The sequence below is a fragment of the Cryptomeria japonica genome, chromosome 4, assembly GCF_030272615.1.
Source record: "Cryptomeria japonica chromosome 4, Sugi_1.0, whole genome shotgun sequence".
Classification (NCBI taxonomy): domain Eukaryota; kingdom Viridiplantae; phylum Streptophyta; class Pinopsida; order Cupressales; family Cupressaceae; genus Cryptomeria; species Cryptomeria japonica.
Genome location: NC_081408.1, coordinates 525632562 through 525654046, shown reverse-complemented (window position 1 = coordinate 525654046; position 21485 = coordinate 525632562). Strand labels below are relative to the sequence as shown.

Sequence of the window (21485 nt, the reverse complement as noted above, 5' to 3'; positions counted from 1 at the left end):
TCTCGCTGTAGGCCCTCTCTGAGGGTCCATAGCGATTTTTTCATTAGTTTCCAAAATTCACCATCTTTCACGTCTCCAAACCGTCCAAAGCATCAAGTCACGTTGAATCATTCTTCCAGGAGGCCCTGCACAAAGCAATTTAGAAAAGTCAGTGACAAATATGACTTAAACAACATTTTCGCTGTGGGCCCTCTCTGAGGGTCAGGAGCGATTTTACCCTTTTCGGCCAAATTGCATCAAATTTAAGTCTCAAACTTGCTTCACAAGGCAAAGTTAGGTCATTTTCAAGGTTAGGAACCAGTTAGCAAGCCCATCAAAAACAAGAAATTGCACTTAGGATAAATTTCGCCCTCGGCCCTTAGCAAGGGTCAGGAGCGATTTCTCTGTTTCAGGCATCATCTTACTTCCAAAAATTTGATCAAAACTCACCTAGGCAAGAACACACAATTTCCTTCAAAAATGCTAACACTTAGTCAAAATTGGATTTCACCCTAAAAACCTTGATTAGACCTAACTTGAGACCTATTTGACTCTCCTAAAAGTCTTACCTAATTTCAATCATTTCAAATCTTCAGGAGGACACTTAACAACTTTCTCTGTTTCAGGCATCATCTTACTTCCAAAAATTTGATCAAAACTCACCTAGGCAAGAACACACAATTTCCTTCAAAAATGCTAACACTTAGTCAAAATTGGATTTCACCCTAAAAACCCTGATTAGACCTAACCTGAGACCTATTTGACTCTCCTAAAAGTCTTACCTAATTTCAATCATTTCAAATCTTCAGGAGGACACTTAACAACTTTCAAAATTTGACTGGACTCAGCTTGAATAACATCCAAAAGAAACCCCTAAGGTTTAGCCCTAGTCCAGACAGACAACTCTCTCACTCAAAACCCTAAAAGCAGAGAGAAGAACAAGCAAAACAAAAGCGGAAAAGAGGGGGGGTCCCCATTCTAATGGGGCGATGTGTGATATGGTCACAACAAGACGGCAATCTCATTGATTGTTTTTGATGGGCTCTTGTTGAAACTACTGACAATGTGGCTGAGGCACTAACCATTTTGTGAGGGTTAGCTTTGATCATGTTCCATAATCTCTGAAAGGTAAAATTTAAAATTGGACTTTCAAAACTGAGCTGCTTCCCATTTCTCTGGTAAGAATTGGAGAATCTGGAAGGGAAAATAGGTGATTGTTGATATCCTCTGCCTTCTTGAAAAATTTCAGGAGCATCACATTCGATATATCCCCTCATGAAGCTAAAAATGCAGAATGCTTCATAGTTAAGAAAGATGCCACTCTCACTGAGGGTCAAGAATGGGTTGGCAAATTGGAGGATGTTCTTTAGCCTAAGCGTAGAGTTGGCCTTATGCCAATTATTTTTGATGATACGAACTAATAATGAAAATTGTTTTGAGGATGACCTTTCTTTCTGATGACTTGCTGGTTATTCCTAGTGTGGGCTTTTTGGATGTTTGGTTCATGACATTTTAGGATCCCATCATTGTGCTTTCTCTTCTATTGCTAACTTGAGGCATATAACCCATCCATTCATTAGTATTTTTGCTTCTAGTCTTTTCTGATTGTGAGATCACTCTACTGAATACCTAAAGATGGAAAGTACAGAACTTGGCAAAGATTGCCATTGAATCTCCTCTATCCTCTTTGTCAGTTTTAGTGGTGATTGTTTTTGCTACTTTTGGAAACCCAGGTTTGTTTCAGATTGTTTTCTGCCTCACTCTCATTTTGTTTTATTTTTGTTGGGTTCTCTGACCTGCACATCTTTCTGGGACAGCTTCAGCTGCATTAGCTCCTCCAGCCTTTTTTCACATTTCAATAATGGGAAAGGCTACTACCTGAGATTCCAAGGGATCAAGTATATTTAGGTCAAGACCCTAGACTTCTGCTAGGTGCTCAGCTAAAGTTCTTGTTGCTAAACCAGGTGAAAAGCTCAAACTTGATACCAAGAATCGATTTCATGTCTAGCTAGCAACCTATCATTCCTCTCCTTTAACTAGCAGCAAGGTTACAAAAGCATGGAAGTTCTTGGTTTGATTAAGGATTCTTGAAGTTCTGCTGTTCTTCAACCTTCAACCCCAACCCCATGGTTACCATTCCAATATTTTCTGACCCCATGGACACCTTGGGCAGACATAATCGATTTCAAGAATGCCATTGCCATTCCTTAGTTTAATTAAGCCCGGATAACAGAGAGTATAAGGGCAAATTGGTTGAATGTCAAGAATTGCATTCACGAGGAACTTGAACTGGTCGTTGAGGTTCTCTCCATCCTGAAGGAGCACATTGTTTCTGCTATGTGTAAATCTCATTCTTTCCTGGACCTTCCTCTGCTGCCTTATGGGTGATGGTCAGGCTGCCAGTATGGCCTTTGAGTATTTTTTTTGTCTGTAAAGAAGTGCAGAAAATCAAAGAAATGGTATTTTAACAGCAAGAACAAATTAGAGCTTTATCTTCTAAAATTACAGAAAATAAGAAAGCTCCTATTTATGAGTTTGAGCCTCATAGATATGCTGCTGAATTTGATGACTTTAGACTGGATGTTGGTATTTCTGTGCAAATGGATTATTGTCTAGTTGAGGATATATGTAGGCTATTGTAATTGTCATCATTGTTAGGTTTATTCCTGCTGTATAATAACCATGGTCATACAATTCTGAATTTCTCTGTGCTACTATTTGATTAGTTCTGTGATCACTGGGCCACTTATTTATGTGGTAGTTATATTTGTCACATTAGCAGGAAAATATTATTGTCTCAAAATTGTTTTGGGCTTTATGATTTATTGTTTAGCTATCCCTTGTGAAAAGTGAAGGTTATTTTGGTTTCTTTCACTTACTGCTTAAAATTTGAAACTGAAAATTTACAGGCTATAGTTACTGCTTTGTTTTCAGACTCTTTGTAATATGTTATCCTGTTTAATTGCATAACCTGATTTTTGAAATTTATGATTAATATATATTCTTCTAAACAATGTGTTATGTGGATTGCAATGGCTGTTGGATCTCTGGAAGGTCTCTCTGAATCAATAATCACATTTCTTACAGCTGCACATGAGATGGTTGTATGAAATTTATCATTGAAATAGAAAGAAAGAAATCTCAGGGATTAAACTCACATATTGAGATCAGTCAGAACTCTCTCAATTTCTTTTCTCTAAATAGGAAACACGTGGTGTTTGTGAGAACCGAAAAAAAAATGCAATGGTTACATTTTTGTAAATGATTTTTACCTATAATAGAGGAATAATACAAATATTTCAGGAGTCTACACAATATTATGCATGATAAACATAATAAAAGACCAGCAGAATAACTCTTTGCATTGACAGGAATCACCAATGCAATCTCCTGCTGTGAAGTATTTGAAATTGCGTGCACTTGGTGCTCCAGCAGTAGTCATATCACTTGCAACACAGGGTGTTTTTCGAGGGTTTAAGGACACAATGACTCCTTTGTATGCAACAGGTATGCAGAAGTCTAATTACTTTCAAACAATCTTTTTTGGGTATTTGTCTGCAATCATTTATAGGTAATTATTTAATTTCAGCTTTTTCATTGTGTTTACAATTAGTATTGTTAATGCATTCTTTGAGGGCAAACAATAGTTTCTCGAACATGACTATTCTGTTATGTACTCTTACCTAATCATGACATCCAAATTGATCTGAAAAATATGCAAAGTGCAACTCAAGTTTATCTGTGAAATTGATGAATATATTGTTTATCACTAACCTGTTTTAATGTAAGATGATAATACTCTTTATATTGTTAATTAGTATTGTTAATGCATTCTTTGAGGGCAAACAATAGTTTCTTGAACATGACTACTCTGTTATTTATTCTCACCTACTAATGACATCCAAATTGATTGGAAAAATATGCAAAGTGCAACTCACAAATTTATCTGTGAAATTGATGAATATATTGTTTATCAGTAACCTGCTTTAATGTAAGAATGATAATACCCTTTATATTGTTAGAGAACGTCAGGCTCCAATATATGATCCTTGCAAATGAATAACTCGTTAGAGCATTCATCAAGTTGTCTTTGGTGCTAAACATCTTCATCTTGAGAGTGTCTTTAGGATTGTCCTCTATCTTCATAGGTCTAAGTCTTTTAGTGTTTCAGCTTTAGGTCATGGGAGGTACTCATTTTTAGCTCTATGTTCCTTGGAGGGGTTTGCCTTCTTGGCCAAGGACAATGTTGTTATTACTGTTTCCATTTCGATACCAGTTTAGTTCTTCAATTTGTGTATACTTGTAGGTGTTCTTTGGTCCCAAATCTCTTTAATCCTATGTTCCTTGGGGATGCATCCCTGGGGTTTTTCTTGTTCCCATTTTGGGGATGCCTTGATAATGTCCTTGAGCTAGCTCCAAATTTTCAAAATTTGCCCTAGCCGTTTGGAAAATGTTCCTAAGATGGGGGACATTGAGGGGATGGCTGAACATCCCTTTGGCAACTCAGCCATTAAAAAAAGGTTCTAAAATGAAAAAATGATTCTCTTATTATGATTTTTTGTGCATCCTCACACCACACTTAGCCCTAAATGAACAAAAAAAACCCTCCCTATCTCATTCTAGCTCATTTTTACGTGTCAAACAAAATTTGTAGCCAAGTTGGAGGAAAAAATAATTTTGAATAGGGTTTGAAGGTGCAGCTAGAGAAATAAGCATTAGTGAGCAGTGAGGTGTGCAATAGCAAGAGAAGTGGAAGAGGTAAGTGATTTTTTGATCGGTTTTCTTTCCTCTTTATAAACATCACCACTACATTAGCAACCATGGAGGGCATAGGTATAGCTGATTGTGCTGGCACTGACACACCCTTTGACTTTGTTTCTACCTCCATATGCAATCTATGAACCTTTACCTTTTCATCTTTCTTTATATCAGTCCACACCTTAACCCCATGTCTTGTAAAGCCCAAGAAATGATGAGAATATACTCTAGTGTAGCTCTCTCTAAAATCTGTTTTGCAAATGTGACACAACCACACTCTACTACCCCCCGTTTCTTTCTATCTTTTTCTAGGGTTGTCACAAATCGGATAGATAATTTTTGGAAATAAAAGGGACCTTTTGCATAAAGTTTTAAAATGGTGGAAAGGCACTCAAATGGATTTTGTGGCTATTCTCCTTCACCTACAACATTTCCACACCTTGATGAATCTTCAAGTAAGGTTGAAACTCTCACACTTCTTTCTTTCATCTCATCTTCATTACTCTCACTGCTGCTGGTCATGTTGTTTTGTGAAACAATAATGCAAGTGCAAATTGAAAATAGAAAAAAGAAATCATACGCTTCTTTCTTAAAACTGTGAAAACAAAAACAAATGGAAGAATCACTTGCCTCTTCCACTTCTCTAGCTATTTCACTCTTCATTGGTCACTAATGCCGATTTATCCAGCTGCAACTTCAAACTTTGTTCAAAATAATCCTTTTTCTTCCAACTTGGCTGCAATTTTTTTGACATGTAAAAATGAGTTTGACTGAGATCAGGAGTTCTTTTTTTGTTGATTTAGGGCTAAGTGTGGTGTGGAGGCCCACAAAAAATAAGAACAAAAGAATATTTTTTTTATTCTGGACTTAAGAAAAAAGGTTGAATCATTGTGGAGGTGACCAGTTGTCCTTGGGATGATCAAGGGACGTCTAAAATGTTCCCAGCTGTCTCAAGGACATTTGGCCATCCCATCAGCATCCCCCCATCTTGGGAATGTTCTTGGGATGGCTAGGACGATTTTCGGAAAATTGGGGGTGGTTTGGGTATGCTTTTGAAGCATCCCTAAAATGCCCTTGGAATGTTGGAAACAAAAGGAACTCAAAGATGTGTCCTTGGGGAACATACAAAATAACTTGTAAATATAGAAAGATGAACCCATTTTCAAAAATATGCTTATAGGTGTCAATGACACAGAAAGTGGCAGACCCGTGGCGTGCAAGCCTAGGGTTGACTGGAGTATGCTTCTTAGCCATCCCTCATCCTTGTTATCTGCGGGAACTTGGAAACATTTCCCCAACAGTTATGAATAAATTTTGAGATAAGAGAATTTTACACTCACTTCTTGTGAAAAAGTACTTTCATGTAAAAGACTTGGTAAGTAGCATAGAGCTATTTAATAACATTTATGCAAAAATACCTCCAACTCTTACTAAAATATGCTTTGAAATTGAAATGCTTTCACTTTAGCACACCCCTGCTATGATTTGAAACTGACCTTATAGTGGGTTTGGCAAATTTCATCCTTATATTTTCATTGTTAGAAGTGGAAATGAATAATGTTTGTTTTTGCTGAAGTCTCACAAGAATAGTAGTATGAACTTTTGCCTTTTGGATATTTATCTTAATCAAAGGTAGATTTGCAATACTTACTGAACTGATTGCAATATTGGAATAAGGCAAATGAAGCTTGGAAGATGATGTCAAATTTATCATTTAAAAATGGATGCTATCAACCTATAACCTGATTCATGATGAATTGTTAAAAATATATATTGAAAAGATAATCTATAAATGTCAAAGTATGAAGCTATTGTAAAAAATATGGCAATATGTGTTAATGCCAAAGGGAGCAGAATCTCAGTTGTATTTCAGAATTCAAACTGAAAATGGGGTAACCTAACAATTTTAACCATTGACTATAGAATCATAGTTTTAAACTTTTATAATAACACAAAAAGAATTTCAGAGGTTGCTAAGGTGAGATGCTTATGATGTTATGTTTTTAAAACAGAAATACAAATAATACCAGAATGAAATATTAAGAAGGTTGCTAATCATAAGTGTTAGTCTGCAAAGTCCTTATTCACTGCCTATGTCCAGTTAGGAAGTCAAAACGTAATATTACTGTCCTGGTGCTTTATTTCTCTATTTCTATCATTCATTTATCTGATTTGTATTTTTAAGCCTGCATTTTATGTTCTGATGCATGGATCCATATTTTCAGTTGCAGGTGATATATCTAATATTGCCTTGGACCCAATTCTTATATTTCTTCTTTCACTCGGAGTTACTGGTGCAGCTATTGCTCATGTTGTATCTCAGTGAGTGAAATGTGTATCTGTGCTCCAATTTTATTAAAAATTAATTCCAGAGGCGGCAACATGGCTAGATTGTGTGTAGACTCTAAAATATAGTTTATGCAGAAAAAAATGTCATTGAAATTTCATTGTTAGCCATTACTATCATCTGTAAAAATCAACATTCTAGGATCTTTAACACATAATAAGTTTCTGTGTTGATTGACGAGAAGATGGTAAACTAACATATTTGTATTCTGCAATCTGAGATATTGATAATTGTATCCTCTGAATTGTAGGTATCTTATTGCTTTTATTCTTTTATGGAGTTTGCACAAGCGAGTTGTTCTTTTGCCACCTAAAATCTCTGACCTGCAATTTGATCGGTTTTTTAAAAATGGTATGATGCTATCTGATTGTGACCTTGAGTAAAGATTATCTTGTCCGGTTTACGCAACTTAATTAGAACTTTAGTAACTGTCCCATGAATGCTATTTTTATAATTTTTGATTCTATTATGAACTTAAAAGAAATTTCCATTCATCTGTTTTTTGAACATTTTTAACTGGAGTCTGCTGCTCTAAAGAGTTTTACAAGAAGACAAGTGCAGTTCTCAACATACAGAAGTTAAGAAATTATTACGCTAGATCTAAGATCTAATGCTTACAAGAGGTTACCAAGGCAGTTCTGCAGCCACCTATATAGTTAGTAGATAGCAGCAAAAAAAGTTCTCTGGAATAAATCAGAAAAACAAAAGAAAAGTTTTCAAAAAACTGTGATTTAATCAGGAAGAAATCAGGAAAATATATACTTAGATTTAGGGTTCTTGAAAAAAAAGAAAATTTGCCAGAAAGTCAAAAATTGCAAGAATAACATAAAAGAAGTCTATTTTATTAAAAAAAAAAGTTAAAACAAGTTTTTTTTGGCATTGAAATCTGGATAAATTGTGAAAAATCTACAACAAAATTGTTTTATCCAATTTACTGAACAAACCACGAGTTTTTAGTGTAATTATGTGCCCTAGATTAGTAATCAGATTCATGTCCTTTAATTATGCCCTAGTTTGTTAATCAGATTTGTAACATTTTAGTAAATCATAATTCAGTAAACTCAGAAATGAAGGAAGTAAACAAGAGACAAACACAAATACCCTGGGAAAACCTCCAAGGAGAAAAAATCCAGCATTAAAGATCCACAGGTCAGATTATATATTCTCCCTTAATATCACAAGTACAATACTTATCTTCCTTGTCAGATCTGATTCCTTCTTGTATGACAGATCTGCACTTCTAAGCTCTTCAAGTCTGCACCAAAGATTGCCTTTGTCCTCTTGGACAAGTTCGCACAAGTTCGCACCCTCCTAGTGTAAATTCGCACTTTTCATGCAGAGCTGATTTGCTGAATGCTTGAGAATTAATGATTGTTTTGACTTGTGAAATGTCTTTTATTTATATGCACCTTTAACCCTTATTTGCAAGTCGGCCTCCTTTAAGTTTTGGCGCCAATATTATTATGGCGTGTGTATTTAGGATAGAGTGAGGAATAGGGCAGGGCCTAGACTTGGGGTACGTTACCCTTTAGGGCCCAGACCTAAAAGGGTTCGGATGTTGCCTTAAGGCAATCCGAACCCTATATAGCTCTAGTTACAAACAACATTTAGGTTAAAAAATTGGCATGGAGGCTAAGTCCTGATTTCTCATGATTTATTGTTGATTTCTTCAACTAATTTTGCCTCGACTTAGTACTTAATCTTTGAAAATTGAAATTGCATCAATTGAGAAACATTCTTATGAAGCAAATGATAAAGATGGTAATTAACTAAGCCATAAAGACAGTAAAAATCTATCTTGCATGACCATTAAAAACAAGTTCTTCAACTAATTTTGCCTCAACTTAGTACTTAATCTTTGAAAATTGAGATTGCATCAATTGAGAAACATTCTTATGAAGCAAATGATAAAGATGGTAATTAACTAAGCCATAAAGACAGTAAAAATCTATCTTGCATGACCATTAAAAACGAGGGTGATGAATTTCTAAAACTGATTTCCCTTTAAGTGCTCAATAAAGAACATTTATCCCTATTTTGAAATACCTAGATAAGCGAATTCTACTACTGGGAAGTTGCAAAGGATTTCAGTGGAACTGCATATGCAAGTGAGCCAGTTGAATTAAATGCTTGCAAACTGCAAAAGTTTTGTACATGCGATTGCTCCTGTTAACAACCTGTTTAACCACTTAATCTTACTGCAATCAATTTTTTCTTATCACAATCACTAATCCACAGAAGAAAATCACATGGCAAAATATTGACAGTTCTGTTCAAATTTATGCAATTAAGATTGTGGAATACCCTTTCAGACGAGTTAGGTTCAATCATGCTTCAATTGTATGCCATCACATTTGGTTTACATTACGAGAAAAATGAACTATATAGACTTGAAACACATCAAAGGAAATATTTTTGTGGTATTTGTGTAACCCTTAAGGCCTTCGGTAGATGTGAAAATAGCTTTGTTACTGTTAAAGAAAAATGTAGATTGGTTTTGAAGACTAAAGGACAGAAGAGTTGAGAATGTTGAACTTTTTTTGTATTTTCAGAGAAGACTGAGAAGACTGTGTGGTGACTAAGCTTCAAAGTAGAATCCAATACATTTCAAAGGACTGAACTATCTTCATGTCCCAAAGAAACTATAAATAAATTAAACAATACTTCAAAAGCTATCAATAATCATTATATGTGGTTGATTCAGAGAAATATAAGTCTTTTGTCATTATGTAACTTACAAGCTAATAAGCATAAAATCAAAAAGTTAAAAAAGAGCTTTGAGAACAAATACTAGTCAAACACACATACATAGATTAACCAGAAAACCTGAAGCATAGTGGGACGTATAGAGTGTACTGAGCCAATTTCCAAGCCATATATCGATCAAGTGTTTTTTGCATTGGTTGTTTGTAGCATAGTTGAAAAACTTGGACTCAACAATTACTTGGCTGACCCAATTTTTTTAAAGAGCTTGACAAATTTATCATACATAAAAAATACAAATATTACTCAAAAACACATATTACTGAATTTTTTTGTAACATATTACTAATTCCTTTCACATATAGATCAAAATTAGAGTTCAACACAAGTCGGACGTCACAGACCAAAACCATTTTTAAAAATGACTTTTAATACGTATGAACTCAAATATCAATATCAATAAAAATTGCAAATCATGAATTTCTTTTGACTAAAAATCAGAAAATTTTGCGGCTACCTTGTGGGTGTCTCGGAAGTGGGCGGTATAGCTTTAGTATCCTTAACAAGATCCTCAGGCATAGGATCAAGTTGTGTATGTGATGAAACTCACCCTAATGGCTCAACAACCTTGCTTTCTGCGTCCTCATGCTGCCACATCTGCCTACCATTTGGCTGCGTCCTTCTCCAAATCAACTATTTCATTAGTAGTAAACAGTGGATCCACATTGACATTCTCAGCAATCTAATCCAAAAATGGATCAGTGTCATTGAGTTCAATTGCATGATGTGTATCCTGCCCTATACCTTCTTTACATACAATTGAATGTTGTAGTGCACAAAGACAAGGTCATTCAAGTGCATATGTTGTATTTCTTTGTTTGAATGGCCTAAAAACCCTCCAGTTGTACATACAACCAGAAACGCTATAGGGCTGGGATAGGCTTTTGAAAGATTAGTTGTTTTGACAAGGAAATCAAGTGTTGGGTAATTACTTGTTGAGTTGCTTGCTGAATAATAATACTCTCCTTGGACATAAAATTATCTGAACACAAATATGCAAGGACAGCATTCATGACTTTGTAAGGATTTTAAAAGTTAAATAATAAACTAACATTAAACATATATATTTTTTAAGTAAACTTGGAATGCATGAAGCTGAAGAAAATAGAGCCCCCTCCACTCTCTTATAACCTTGTATCTCATGATGTATGAAGTCTCAAAGTTTGTTGTTGGGGACCAACTCCTCAATACACGTGTTAAGGCCAAATATAACCTTTGCATCTACTTTTAATGAAGGGAGGGAAAAACTTGGAGTTCAGATTGTTGATATGTTGGTAGAGTTGTCAGTTCCACCTCCAACCAAGATTGCACCATATGGGTTCATATATGGTTTTAACATCGAATTGTGTCTTTCACCCTATCTGTGACCTCATATGGGTACTCCATGAGCTTTTTATCCCAATTGACCAGCCATAGAACCCTGACCAACAATTTTGACACCAAAATCAATTGAATGGATGAAAATGAAATTAGAAAATTATACTAAATAAGAAATTTTAAAAATGAATAAATCAGCAAATAAAAATATCAAATTTTTATGAAATCAACAAATTGTGAATATTATAAAATAAAAAATAAGTGAAATTTTTTGATTGAAAATTTACCTTGGTCTCCTCCATGGCCTTGGACCATACAAAATATTCTCAACACTCTTTGCTTAAACCTTCTTGGGTGATGTAGTTGCTATACTCTACAAGTTGAGGAGATTAGTGGTAAAGCATGTGACTCATGATCGCATGATCTCCTTGCCATCAGTGTACTTTGTCATGAGATTTAGGATTCATATAGTTGTACATCTATGCCTATGTTGATTGAATGTTCTTTAGCCAAACATATTTTCCCTGTGTCCTCAAGTAGTAGGTCAAGGTAGTGATATGCACAAGGGCTCCAAAATAATGTAGGGCGTCTTGCCTCAAGAAGTCTACTGATTGCTACATATCTAGTTACATTGTTGGTTAGTATTTGGATGGCATTTTCCACTCCCACCTCCATTAGCTCCTCATCCAACAAGCTACACAAGGTTGCCACATTTTTTATTTCTTTTGAGGCATCAATTGACTTAAAAAAGACTGATTGTTCTCTTCAAGCCACTAAAAAGTTAATAAGTGTCCTACTGCTGCCATTCATCCGTCTATTAGATAAAACAATGCAACCTTTTCTTTTCCAACTTTATTTTGTTCCTAAGTAGCTAATATATGTTTTGGACCTCATTTGACAATAATGCACCACTCAACTCATGATGGATTGGGTCCTTGAACTCCTTATTTGCCACAGTCAATGCATTGACCAACTGCTCCTAATAAGGACTTGATCAACATTAAATAGAATATTGTTGTAGTACCAAAATTTTGCACATGCCAGCTTTGCCTCATGATGCATGTAGTACCTTCCAATGAAGGTTGTACATTAGGAGAGTAAAAATGAACAAAAAAGTTGGAACTTCAGCTACCCACATTGCTTGATCATTGTATCCATGGCCCAATAGAAGAAAAGCCCTCTATATCTACCTTTGACCCTATATAACTAAAAATTGGGGGTGAGGCTGCCATTACCTTTGCTGGCCTCTTTTTCTTTGCTTTCCTGTGCTCAAATAATGCAAAGAGAGCTTTAGCCTTCTTCGCAACTGTTAGAATAACTTTTGAACATGCTACAACCTCATGGTACAATATCATTGTGCAAGTTGATTTTGGAGGTGATTTATGTCTCTTATATTATTTGTGCAATAGTTACAAATAACCACATCTTGCATTAAACTTTCTGTCCCGTGTTTTTAGCAAGGGTTCTTAAGTTTGCCACTAGTTCTCCTACTTGCAGAAGCCATATTCTTTTTGGAAAAATGAAAATAAAACCTAGCAAATGGGAGATAACATAAAAAAATCATTGATACTGATGTTCCTCAGGACATGTCCCCATATTGGGGACATTTATGGGATGTGGGGAGGTCTTGAAAATGTACCTTTGCCATCCTGTTCAATTTTGTTTGGTCTTAATGTCCCAAAAGCATCTTGGAAATGTGGGGACTTCGTGGGGATGGCTAGGGATGTCAATGACGTCCCTTAACTGTCCTCAGGACAGCCAAACATACACCTGTAGTTATACAATACATACAATTAGAAAAAAGAAGGCTCAAAATGGATTAAAAATTATTTTATTGTTCTTTTGTGGCCCCCACACCACTCTCAGCCCTAAATTATTAATGTTTATGTAATACTAAATTCTATTATGTATAATGTGTAACGAGTATAGAGGGTAACATGCCTGTGATGTGGTTTTAAACAGACCCAGGATGCTATTTTAAAATTTTGCTACAGTTGTTGAGCAGTAGCGCTGTAGACTCATGGAGTTTCAAGTTTCAACGCACCTTAGAAATATAAAGAAAAACAAACCCCCAAAAATAACTCTAAAATCGGTCATGAAATTGTTTTTAATTGGCTGAGCTTTTGTCCTAGTTGTGAGTTGGGACGATTTTTTGTGTGTTTTTGGTGAGTCATGCCAAAAACTCATGGCAAGGTAGACCTATTAATTGGGTTGAGTTTTTCTGGGAGTTATTTTCCTGCGTTTTCAGCTTGCAGTTACTTGAGTCCTGTGAGTAATTGCAGTTCTTTGCAATTATGATTTGTAGCTTATGATCTGGTGAACGACATGTGCCCATGAGAATATAGGTGAGATTTATGCTTTTATCTTAGTTCATTATTATGTTCTACAAGAAAAGCTAATATAATTGTTTGGATCTGCAGCAACTGTGTTGTACATAGTACAATAGTCTGAATGGATTGCACTTTAAATGGCTTGAATTCGAATCCAAGTTTTAAGTATAATATCCCTTATTGAGGTAATGACTGAAATGCAGTCTGCAAGTCTTCTGCAGTGCCTCAGGACATTACTCTTATTATTGATTGTTGCTGCTGATATTGGTCACAGGGCCATCTGCATCTTCCATTCTCCTCCGTTCACATGAAGTTATACAAAAACTCACAACTCATGGAACCACTTTATGTCAAAAATTCTTAGGCAACTTCAAAACATTTTAGTCACTATTTCATATTACTCACTTAGGTGATACTGAGAGATCATGAACTGATCCAGCTACTTTGTATCCAAAGGTGTGAGATTTCTTACCAGATCCAAACCCTATCTTGTGCTTTCACTGCCAACTTGCAAGCCTCATAACAATGACCTCGCTGATTAAAAATACTTGATAGCCACTTTTTGATACAAAGCTGTGACTGAGAGAAAATTCAAGTTCAGAAGATACAATCACACATATCCTTGGGCTGTGCCATGCAAAAAGTTCTTGAATGGTCACTAGCTATGCTGGATTGAAGATCAATATGCATTGCAGGCTGGTATTACGGTGAAATCTAGTCTAGTTAAATGTTTCTTGATTCTTGGAGTTTCTTGTGGATTTTCTAAATCCAAAATTGAAATCTGGTTTGTAACACCTGCCAGAATAATATCTAGAAATCAATGAACTGGTCATGTTAAGATTTTGATGTTATATAAAATTTCAACACTTTTCAATACAAAACTTATATACTTCCTTGTTGATGGAGCTCTTGGAGTTGGAAGTCCTTTTTTAATAAATATGAGCTCGTTGGCCCTTGAGACTCTATCATACAACAATGATAGAATCATATAACACATTATAGTTACTTTTACATTACCATCCTTCCGTTTTTGCTATATTCGGTGCATACAGCATCTGTAAGAGATTCATTTTTTCTTTATGCAAAATGTATGTATATGTATAAGAGGTTCTCTTTCTTGGCACTTAATTATTGTTACAATCACATTAGTATATCTCTTTAACTTGCAATAACAATGGAAGGACATGTTTTATGGCAAAATAAAATTTATAGCTATATTTGACACAATCATTAGTCTTGTGTTGGAACAATATCTTTTAAGGCCACTCACCATCAAGTATTGAAGAGCATATTCCTTCAAATAGAATTTTACAACCCAATTTATATTGCATATGGTGCTTGAGGCATATTCTACCATCTTTGACAATACATTTAGTTTCATATTTGACTTCCTCAATGTACAATGTCAGAGTAGTGGCATCTATGCTTCATAAGGATCAATTATTTTTACTTTCAAATATCACTCCTTGATGTTATGCTTGATCTCTGCACAGGTCTTCTACTACTTGCAAGAGTTACCGCTGTAACATTTTGTTTGACTTTGGCAGCCTCCATGGCTGCACGACAAGGGCCAGTTCCAATGGCAGCATTTCAGATTTGCATGCAGATTTGGATGGCAACTTCTCTTCTTGCAGATGCTTTAGCTCTTGCTGGACAGGTGAGATTAATCAAATTAACCACGTGATTATAACAATAATTAATCACCCATCAAGCAGGAGATAAGATGTTTCTACGAATCATATGGAGATGAACAATTTCAAGATTAGTTTCCAATCTCACGGAAGTGATCATTTTGGTCTTTCAAACTTGCACGACAGTGATAGAGCCCTTTGTCTTACAAGCAAGGATTCAATGAAGATTTGCCTAATCGCTAATTAGCAAATTACTGAGTCCTTTTCATTCAGGTCCCTTGATCACATTAGTCCCTTGCAGTGTATGAAATGTCTAACTCCACCAAGAAAATGATAAGTTATAAATTTTGAGTATATTCTATAGAGTTCACTCATGCTTCTGCAAATTAGCTGCTTCTTGAATTGCCTGAAATTATGGAGGCTAAAAGTCATTTATCAACATTTGACATCACAAAGTGTACAGATTCCCAATGTGTTTTAGTGGAACATTCACGTTTTTAATCATATGAATGGTTTGTACTCGAGAATGATTCCATAATTAAATAATAGGCATTTTTATGTGCTAATCATTTTCTTGTTTTTCACTCAGGCTATCCTGGCAACTGCTTTTGCAAAAGCTGACCTCGAGAAAGCAAGGAGCACTGCTGCCAGGACATTGCAGGTAGTTTCATATTCTTGTTACAACCATGCCCTTCCTTCCACGAGCACCATAATTCACTCTTTTTACTTCTAGTTACTCGTATAAGTTTATAACGTTTATAACTATGTTATGTTACAAACTTACATGTTATCTTTTTGTTCCTTATATGGTTTTTAAAATCTTTTGCAATATATTTTTAGCAGATAGTTCACCATGCTGCCAAGCATGGGTTTCTTTGATGGTTCCCAATAATCCGTTTTGACACCTTATGTGCTTCATTATTGTTGAATGTTGTTTTCATTGACACCATGCTCAACATTTTGGCTTTGACCGGCCTATCTGTATAATGGCACTGTCTCCAGAACATAATATTTTCTGGTATATTAGAATGCATAATCTCTTGTATTTGTGCACGTTTCCCACTGATTCTGATGTCAAAACATGCTATTATCTTCCATTCATATTTTCATTATTTGCAAATATTATAAATTCCAAACTCATTCTTAATTCTGGGTATGAGGGCATTGTGTATTATGCATATACTCTAAGGGATTCACTGTGTTTAGAACACGTTGATCTGTTCTGTAATTTGAAATCAATTTTTATATGCAATTTCAGAGGCAACAACAACATTGCCATTCAGCCGGCAAAAGTAAAAAATGCTTCTGGAAAAAACTGTGCATCCAACTTTTGCATCTCATGGACTGTGAAAACCTTATGTTCGTTATTCATCTAGCCTGTCAAAAATTTCAACTGCTTTTTCAATTATATACTAAAAATGGCCATTACTATATAAATTTAAAATTACTAAAGATACTAGAGGCCTCATCAAAACCCTCATCCCATCAACCAAAGATCCCGGAGATTTTCTTCTCAACTCAGGGTTCTGTAAAATGTTGTGCACTAGTGGGATCGTGTACATTGGTAAGACAGGTTATTCCATCAGCACTAGAATGGCCAAAGATCCCAGAGACTTTCTTGTCAACTTTTCCCTTCAACCCTACACTACCATCAGAAACCTACACTATATTGTGATTAGAAACCTAATCCCATCAATCAAAGATCCCATAGCTTTTATTCTCAACTTGGGCATCTGTAAGATTGAGTGCTTTTGTGGGAGCCCATACATTGGTGAGACATCATGTTCCATCAGCACTAGAATCAAAGAGCATAGTGCTGACATTAGGCATGAGTGGATCACAAATTCTGGCACTGAAGAACACTCATCCACCACTACGCACTACATTTGTCTTTTGGATGTGCAAGCCCTTACTAAAGATAACTTTTTCAAGAGAAAACTCAAGGAAGCTATTTTCATCAATAACCATCTGTCCAACCTGAATTGATATGAAGGGTAGAAGTTGAGCCTTGTGTGGCATCCTCTATTAAACTCCATCCATTCCAACCTCCTTTGTGTGCTTCCTCATCCTCATTCACTCCCCCAAGTTTCCTCATCCTCTTTGACATTAGGCATGAGTGGATCACAAAATCTACCCTTGTGAAACACTCATCCACCAATAAGCATCACATTTGACTTGTGGATGTGCAAGTGCCTAGTGAAAAGGGTGATTATTTCAAGAGAAAACTCAAGGAAGCCATTTTCATCAACGGCCACCCATCCAACCTTTAAGTGAGATGGTGGGTGGAACTTGAGCCTTGTGCGGCATTCTCTCTCTTTCTCTCTCTCTCTCTCTCCCCCTCTCTCCCTCTCTCTCCCCCACTTTACACCACCTCTACCTCCACTCTTACCCTTGCTTTCTACTTCCCTTTTTGAACACATCCCTCTCTCAACCTAACTCGTGGCTTCCTTTCTCCTGTTCCCTTCTTAGTGTCTCAATTCTTCCTAGTTCTTAGATTTGTCACTTCCCTCGGCATCAGTTATATTCATTCCTCTCTACTTGTCATAGCCAGTCTTCCTGGTTTTGATCTTGTTTTAGAGTCCTCTTTTTTCATTCTAAATTCCTTTGAAGCTCCATCTATTTATATGGGTCTTTGGATGGAAAGCATTAATGGGTGTTGATTTTAAAAGCATTGGCCCCTTAAGTCGTTGAAGCTTGTGTGGTTAGGAAATCACCGCAGGGGATAATCAATCCATGCTGTCATGCTGGCATAATTGAATCCTCAATCTTTGTTCCTTAGAAGCCTGCTGGTCAACGGTGAGCATGCTTCAAACCAGCCTTAACATTTTTGAAGGCAAAAAATCATTTTTCAAAGGCCAAGTTCTCCTCAAAGCCTAAGCTTTACAATGTGGTATTTAAATATTACACTAGTCTACATTGAGAATCATTCTCATTTATTCACAGGTATGCCCAAGAGTTCAAGACTTTTGTAATTCTCTAGAGGATGGGTTATAAACTTATAGGAGAATGTTTTTGGAAGTTTTCTTTCGTCTCAGAGCTGTAAAGATATTATTTCAATTAGGCTTTAAAAGATCCCCTCTGTCTCTTATTTGCTTCATATATTTACAATAAGCGTTGAGCTATTCAGATTTATTATTTATCTACATGTCCAAATGTTATTGCAAATTATCTTGCATTTCAAACCAGCCCCAAACTTTATGGAGATTAGAAATGTCCTTACAAATTTTTATTTCTGAGAGAGAGAGAGAGAGAGAGAGAGAGAGAATTGTTTACAAGGTCAGGTGTTTAAACTTTATGTATATAACACCTGACCTTGCATACAGTTACAGAACACATATAGTTATATATATATAAACACCTGACCTTGTAAACAATGTGTTCTGTAACTGTATGCCTTCAATCTACCATGTCTCCAAATTTAGCAGAATCCATTGGAAATAAAATAATGTATTTCTCATTTCTGTCACAATTATAGTCATGTATATAGACTGATCTGCATTACCATTTGCAAAAATTGTTATGTTACAGATGGGGATGGTTCTTGGAATTTTCCTGGCTATGGTCCTTGGAGGGAGCTTGCATTTTTTATCCAAATTGTTCACTAAAGATATAGATGTCTTAAAGATGACCCAAATTGGGATTCCTGTGAGTATTTCTTTTTCAATTGGGATTAGCTATTGTTTGACTGTGGGAATCTGTGTATATTTATTGATGTCATTATTCTCTGCATACAGTTTGTTGCAGCAACTCAACCACTCAACGCTATGGCATTTGTTTTTGATGGCATTAATTTTGGAGCTTCCGACTTTGCTTATGCAGCATATACAATGGTGATATTTCTGGTCTAATGGTCAAGGTTCTCTTGGATTGAATCGTCTATCTTTGGTTTCTTACTTATAATTTTTGCAGGTTTCCGTATCAATATTTACCATTCTATGCTTATTGGTATTGTCTCCACTTTGGGGCTTTGTTGGCATATGGGTTGGGTTGACAATTTTGATGACGTTGCGGATGTTAGCCGGCGTATGGAGGTAGGTCCTTTATTCTCCGTGTTTTTAGCTAAGGATCACCATCACTAGTGTTATTTAAAGCAGGTACTGTGGATGGCTCATATACCAACTAGAGGATGTTGGATATCTTCGTAAATACAATGTTAGCTCTTGAACCTTAGGCATTGCATCCATGTTGCAGGATAGGAACTGCAACTGGACCTTGGAGGTTTCTCAAAAATTGGGAAATTTAAAAGCTGAAATAAAGCCTTTAATTTCTTAGCCAGGCGATCTTCCTTCATTTTTGTGCTGCCTTGCTGACATAATAACAAGGAAGGACTTGAAGATTAATGTCGATTGAGTCTGGAGACTTGAGGCCACTTGTATGCAATGTTTACTTATGATATTTGGACTCTCTTTCAAGCAGGTTCTCAAGAATCTTGTATCCTTCAACATGTATAGTACGAATGTTTGCGTCTCTGTCACTTTTTTAATTCTCATGTAGCTACAAACAAAAAGGTATCATAGAATTAGGGAGGTTGTCAATCATGGTCTGTTTCAAAATACCAGATATGAGGGTAGGTAGATGAGAATAAACTGATATATGTCAGAAGACAAATTTCATATATTTTGGCTATTGCCAGAGTTGCATACAAATCAGGGAATTGGAGCACTTACTCATGGGATATAAGGTCACCTCCTCCTGATCTTTTGATATGAATAAAAAAGATTAAGCATATTTCTGAGGCTTTCTTTTTTCTCTGAAATTTTTTCGAGTTAAACCTGAGTTGATGATGACAACTCACCATGTAATGCATTTTAAAAATTCAAAATAACCAGCTTATCAGTCTACTAATGGCACTTGTTCTGCATGGTTATTAAAAATTTGATCATTTTATGCATTCTTCAAAGATTACAACATCTGCATTAGATTGAAGTTCAACATTATAGGGATTCATCATTCAAACCATTTCTCAATCTTCTTGAAGATCTCAGGAAGAAGCAATATTGTAATTTTAAGCCATAAACTGAGACAAATACAAATCAGTCTACTAGTAGGAGATAAATACAAATCAGTCTACTAGTAGGAGATAAATACAAATCTTATAACCACTGAATTAAATAAGTAATAGTTCTCTTTTGTAGAATTATTCTAATCCATGACTGCCTAAATAGTCCACTCATTCATGTTGCACTCTCTGGGGATAATGTTGCATGCTTCCCAGTGGCCTCCCAAGCTTATTTTAATGTACTTATTTGTAGTGGAGTGTTTATCTCTATTGACAGCTAATTATAAAAGTGATCAGTGTTTCTATGGGTTTCTGGGATGGGGGAATATGGTGACATGAGGATGGCAAAATTTTGGGGACAGCTCGGGAACGGTGGGGGATGGCTATTTAAATAATTTAAACAAAGTAAGAGCAGCAAATTTAAAAAAACACACATAACAATATGCTGAATTTACAAGGACAATTCTCCTCTTACCTTTTTAGAGGATCTTAGCCTTTTGCTGTAAAGTATTTTTATTTTTGTTTTTCATTCACCAAATGGAGCAGGCTGTTCAGTTCTTAAAGAAATATTAAATGAAATAAAGGAAAGTATTAATCGAAGAGCAATCGTTTGATGGGAAAGATTACCATTGAAGATGAGAATCTAGAGAACCAAGAGTATGTACACCAAATATTCAAGAGAAGACACAAGATTTTGTAAGGGAAAAAACACAGAAAGAGCCCCCAATATTATGAAGATGGCAATGAGAAAGAGAGAAAGCTCAAGCATTGAATGCTTCATATGAAGAATAAGAGAAGCACCTCAAATAAATAGAGGTGAAAAAAGAGTTGCATAAGAACTCCCACTCCATGCATGCCACCTTTCATCTTATGTGTCTCCAAGATGTCAAGATCCTCATAGGGAGGCATAATAGTCCACTAAATAGGAATAATAAAAATGAGTCATTCTCACACAAGTCTTGATACTCAAATAAGACAAAAGAATCTTAGGAATTCCTTTGAAATATTCCTACAAGTAACAAGTAAAAGGGTCCTACAAGTAACAAGTAAAATAATTACCTTTACTTAAATAAAGATTAATTCCTAACAAATTGTGAAAAAAGGGTCCATCCCACCAAGTCTCCGAGTCCCTAGGACATCAGGGATGATCCCTGAACCCCTGGGGACACATCCCCACGAAAACATTGGAAGTGACTGAGATTTCTGTTGGAAGATGTTTCTATGTGTTTTTAATATCTACCTAGCTCCGTCCAAAAAAACTGATATCAAGATTATGGACAAGCATACACCCTCTGCCATTCACTTTGTATACAGCACCAGAGGGTTAGTCTTAAAATAAATGGAACCCAGGAAATTGAAAG

The 21485-nt window shown here is 35.8% G+C and overlaps 1 protein-coding gene across 6 annotated transcripts in view; it reads left to right on the top strand.

Annotated features, from left to right (window-relative positions):
- The window catches only part of LOC131069023 (protein DETOXIFICATION 42), a 36560-nt gene extending 16707 nt beyond the window's left edge, over positions 1-19853 (top strand). For 5 of the 6 annotated variants that reach the window (XM_059219931.1, XM_059219933.1, XM_059219930.1 and 2 more), the window contains 9 exons: positions 3351-3486; positions 6963-7059; positions 7335-7435; positions 14988-15151; positions 15715-15786; positions 18654-18770; positions 18860-18955; positions 19035-19156; positions 19317-19853. In XM_059219931.1, coding sequence (XP_059075914.1) covers positions 3351-3486; positions 6963-7059; positions 7335-7435; positions 14988-15151; positions 15715-15786; positions 18654-18770; positions 18860-18955; positions 19035-19156; positions 19317-19368 — 957 coding nt within the window. In that variant the 3' untranslated portion in view covers positions 19369-19853. The remainder of the gene's footprint in view (positions 1-3350; positions 3487-6962; positions 7060-7334; positions 7436-14987; positions 15152-15714; positions 15787-18653; positions 18771-18859; positions 18956-19034; positions 19157-19316) is intronic. The other variant, XM_059219934.1, reaches the window with a different exon arrangement.
- Positions 19854-21485: the final 1632 nt, after the last annotated feature.